Source organism: Anoplophora glabripennis, unplaced genomic scaffold, assembly GCF_000390285.2.
Source record: "Anoplophora glabripennis isolate ALB-LARVAE unplaced genomic scaffold, Agla_2.0 scaffold331, whole genome shotgun sequence".
Classification (NCBI taxonomy): Eukaryota; Metazoa; Arthropoda; class Insecta; order Coleoptera; family Cerambycidae; genus Anoplophora; species Anoplophora glabripennis.
In genome coordinates this window covers 195,082-199,576 of record NW_019416489.1, presented here as the reverse complement: position 1 = coordinate 199,576, position 4,495 = coordinate 195,082, and the positions used below count along the sequence as shown (strand labels likewise).

Genomic DNA, 4,495 nt, shown 5'->3' with positions numbered 1-4,495 from the left:
ATTTCGTTTTGTTCCGTTTCAAAAGGTCTCCAAAATGCCATATTGTAATAATATTATTTCTCTCTTTCGAAATTGTAATATCAATGATTAATAGAAGGTACCTATAATAAATGAAAATTACCTGAATCACACCAAATTCTGCATTATTGCACTGCACTGCTGGGCAATTCGTCAACCACTTGTCAACAGCTGAGATTTATTGACCACTGGCCCAATGCAGCTGTGTTTGTATTTCGTTTGACCGCGCTCGCATTCTTCAACTGGGCGTATATATTTCTACCACCTCCACGTTTAGTTCAACCAGACCTGTATGTGGGTATGGCTAAATAAATATGGGAACAAGTTTTTCAAATATTTCAATGCCGAGTTGCTACGTCAGCGACCGAACTTGGTACCTACATACTGTCAACCTATTGGTTCTTCAATAGATATCGGAACGAATCTATGTGTTTGTATTAATTATATATAGACACATCACTTTTAATTTTAATTTTGGATAATTTATTTATTAACACCTCTTCAGTACCTACATATTACTGTGTTTATAATTCATTGTTAATTGGGGCAAAAAAGGTTGTTTTTTAAATTTGCTTCTGTTAGTCATAAAACAGTAAAGAAAATGCGAGAGTTGATAAGAAATATACAGGATGACCCAGTCATAATGTCATTAATTTTAACCACGTACTCGTAAGGCCTAATAAAGACAGAAAATCGAAAAAAAAATGTTCTCGACCTTTTAAAAGATAAGCACATTACCCCTTAACTCCCGCTAATTTGACGCCCTCACATTTTACCACCGGGACGCGAACATTAAAATTAAGCAGCGTTGTCACATCAGAACCACATAAATAATAATAAGATATTCAAATCTACGACTGTTAATCGCATCTTTCACATTGTTTTTCCGCAAATTTGGAGATCACGTCAGTACAACCCGTAATGGCTAATTTTGTGAAGTTTGATTATGCGGAAATGGTGGTTTTATATGGAGAATGTTCTCGAAATACCAACGCCGCTACAGCAGAATATCGGAGTTGTTTCTCTCATAGACAACATTTTACGAGTCCTCGAACCTTCGTGCGAGTTTTTCAACGTCTTGGCGAAACCGGGTCTTAGATACCGTGTCGAGAACTTGCAGGACATCAGTAAAATGACATATGGTGCTATTCTCTAAAAATTGTATTTGAGTCTGTAATTTTAACATAATGTTGTCAATAACAGTATGTTAAAGTTAACTTAAGATAATGTAAAACTCGATAATCATTTTCGTATTCTGTAAGTAAATATGTTACGAACAGATTTACATTCATCTCATTAGTTCGAAAATGTAACCGTTTGATGTTATGAGAATAGACGCTTGCGCTGTATGTCCAATTTTGTCCATGCTTTTATCATTTTCATATTTTATTGGTTATGTTATGTATTTGAATGTATGCAATACCAATACCACAAAAATACGAAAACCAAATATATTTCTAAATAATAACAATATGTCTTGTTCGGAGAACCAAGAAGCATCTCAGGTATTGTATTTTTATACTAAATTATAGTTAAATTACTCAAATAATTTCCTTGAAGGAACCATGTATTCTTAAAAGAAAAAGAACTTCCAAGACATCAGAAGAACAGCTGTTGGAATATATTAAGTTAATGGAAGAAGATATTATTTTTAGGACAAAAACTATTACTCCGGGTACCGAACCAGATGAATATGTTAACAAGAAATGGGAAAAGCTTGCAAGAAAGTTAAATGCTTTGGACACGGGCCCACAATTGTCTGTAGCCAATTGGAAAACGGTAATTGTTTTAAAATATATTCTTCTGGTTGTAATGAAACTGATGTTACAGAGGTTTACCAATTATAAGAATACAACCAGAGCCAAGTACAGGAAGAAAATGGAAGATATGAAACGTACAGGGGGCGGACCTCCAACAGAAATACTTCTGAGTCCTTTAGAAGAAAGATTATTAGATATATGTGGTCGCGTAGCCGTAACGGGATCCAAGAAAGTAACAGTAACTGGTGGTTTGCAGTCATATTTGAAGGAAAACGAACCAGAAATGGTTCAAGATATTAATAGTGAGAATGATCCATGTGTTCTGGAGAATATAAGTACAAAAGACATCCATACTGAAATTAATACCAAGAATAATACCGAGGAATTCATAGTATTAGAATATGTGAATGATAGTCCATTTAGTTCTTTAGAAAATACTGAACAAATTGATATATCGGAGTCACCACGTAGCCGTAATCTGCTTAATAAACCAAGAAAGGTAGGAAAGCAATATGCAAAACGAATAGAAAATAGAACTATAAAAGCAATTGATGAAGACCTTTTAGGCACTTACAAGCAGAATACCGAGGCTGAAAGACAACTAATTGATTTAAAGGAAAAATGCCTGCAATTAGAAACCATGAAATTAAAATTTGAAATTTCAAAATATCAGTATGAAAATCCAAATTTTCATTTTGATTATGACTTATAAATTATATTAAAAGATCAATAAAAACAAAAAAGTAAGTATTTTTTATTTATTATAAGTACATAACCTTTTTTATAAAATATTCTGCCTAATATACATTGCTCTTGCAGCTCTTCCAAGGTGTAGCATATTGTCTTCCTCTGAAAACCAATATACATAATTTATTCAAATAATAAATAATAGTACTAATAGTTACCTAATATATTTCTATGTCCAATGTTTTCGTCATTATCGTTTAATACTATATCATCTTCATCGATATCTAAATTGGCCCAGGTAGCTATATTATGAAGAACAGCTGCTGCATATACTATGTAAGCTGCCTTTGCAGGATGATAATGGAGAACTCTGTGCCTAAGCAAACATCGAAAACGACCTTTCAAAATTCCATTTGTTCTTTCTATAACATTTCTAGTTAACTTATGTAGTTCGTTAAATCGTGCCTCTGGAGTACCAGCAACTACTCTATTAAATGGTGTGAAAAGCCAAGGTTCTAATCCATATCCACTATCACCTAATAAGTGACTCGTTATGTCACCGTTTTCATATTCATTTCTGAGAAAATTTTTTATGTCTGATACACGCCAAATAGCCGAATCATGGACGGAGCCTGGATATTGTGCATTACAAGCTAAAATGTTGCAATCAACATCACAAATCAGCATAACATTAATACTATGGACCCCCTTTCGATTTATATAGATATGAGGTGGGTGATCATCATCTGCTATACTAGGGGCTATTATTTGCACATGTGTACCATCGATACAACCAAGTACACCTCTAAATCCTGTTTTTTGGTAAAATGCTTCTTTCTTAAATTGTTTTTCTTCCACTGTAGTTGGAAATTTAATCCAATTTGGCATTANTAACCCCCATCCACAAAAAATAATCTAACGGGGTTACTGAAGTAACTTTGTATGGAAGATATGTGTGCCTTAGAAGAAATCCATGAACAGCAGATTTCGAGTGTAAATTAGCAGCAATGTGTGACAAGGAAATATGTGGATTTTTTTCCACGGAAAATAACCTGTAATTGGTTATTTTCTTCTCTAGCAGGATGACCAGACTTACGCAAGTCACTAACATGATCAAATTCTCTAAATTTTGCTTCAATTTTACTGACTATCATTTGAGAAATGGGAGGACGATTAGGCTGGATTTCATTAAATAACTGAGCTGCTTCTACTTGAGTACGCGTTCTATCAACAAACCCAACCATAAGCTTTTCAATTTTTTCTTGTTCAGTTAACTTTGTCATTTTTAAAAACCACTTTTCACAGTTTAAATGTATAAAGGCTACTAACGAAAGGATAATAATTAAAGAAACAAACATCAGAACAAAATTACACAAAAAATTGAATTTATGAAAAAAATTTCAAAACGGTGCAAATAGGTAGGTACAGTTTATCGATCGCCTTGGATATTGTCAAGCAATGAATGGAGCACATTTTGAACTTTTAATTTACAGGGTCTTAATTGTTTGAATTTAAAGTTTTTTTTTACTTATCGTTCGCAATAAATTTCTTATTTAACCCAATAATTTTTTTAGTGTTTGTTCTTAAAAAAACATCCTCTTTCAGAATCTGAAAAGAAAGTTTGCGGTTGCCGTTTAAAAAAATATCAAAACATGATATTTAATTAAAATTTCTCCACGTCTCGACGATTTTGTGAAAAATAAATTCCTTAAGTTTTATTGAATTTATACATTACATTCGGGATACATTGTATATAATATCCTAAATATTTTAAATAACAAGACTTTTAACACAATATTCGTATTTACTACTTTGGTTAAATATGAAAATTGGTAATAAATATTTTTACGTGCCTACATATACCCACTTTGATGATGCAGATATCGAATATACCATCATAGGACTTTAACCTTAGAAAGCAGTGAAAGAAAGGAATATAAATCCCTATCTGGGTAATAATAGAATTTGTCATATCATTTTTTTTTCTTATTTTAATTATAATAATGTATCAGCAAAATGTGAAAGCTTTT

The 4,495-nt window shown here is 32.4% G+C and overlaps 2 protein-coding genes across 2 annotated transcripts; one reads left to right on the top strand and one right to left on the bottom strand.

Moving 5' to 3' along the window:
* The first annotated feature begins 1,490 nt into the window (after positions 1-1,490).
* On the top strand, positions 1,491-2,383 carry LOC108906202. The gene is made up of 4 exons (XM_018709414.1): positions 1,491-1,523; positions 1,579-1,797; positions 1,849-2,277; positions 2,345-2,383. Exons 1-4 carry the CDS (start codon positions 1,491-1,493, stop codon positions 2,381-2,383), a joined length of 720 nt encoding a protein of 239 aa, XP_018564930.1.
* Positions 2,384-2,538: 155 nt separating this feature from the next.
* On the bottom strand, positions 2,539-3,344 carry LOC108906203 (putative nuclease HARBI1). The gene is made up of 2 exons (XM_018709415.1): positions 2,684-3,344; positions 2,539-2,627 (listed from the first exon to the last, which is right to left on the bottom strand). The coding sequence occupies exons 1-2, from the start codon at positions 3,150-3,152 to the stop codon at positions 2,560-2,562; spliced, it is 537 nt and encodes a 178-aa protein (XP_018564931.1). The 5' UTR covers positions 3,153-3,344; the 3' UTR covers positions 2,539-2,559.
* Positions 3,345-4,495: the final 1,151 nt, after the last annotated feature.

Bases quoted from the DNA above. Each gene is read 5' to 3' on its own strand.
- LOC108906202 (XM_018709414.1), top strand. From the start codon at position 1,491: ATGTCTTGTTCGGAGAACCAAGAAGCATCTCAG. The intron at 1,524-1,578 runs GTATTGTATTTT...ATTTCCTTGAAG, and splicing joins AGAACCAAGAAGCATCTCAG to GAACCATGTATTCTTAAAAG. The intron at 2,278-2,344 runs GTAGGAAAGCAA...AAGACCTTTTAG, and splicing joins TGCTTAATAAACCAAGAAAG to GCACTTACAAGCAGAATACC.
- LOC108906203 (XM_018709415.1), bottom strand. From the start codon at position 3,152: ATGCTGATTTGTGATGTTGATTGCAACATTTTAGCTTGTAATGCACAA. The intron at 2,628-2,683 runs GTAACTATTAGT...ATTGGTTTTCAG, and splicing joins TGGACATAGAAATATATTAG to AGGAAGACAATATGCTACAC.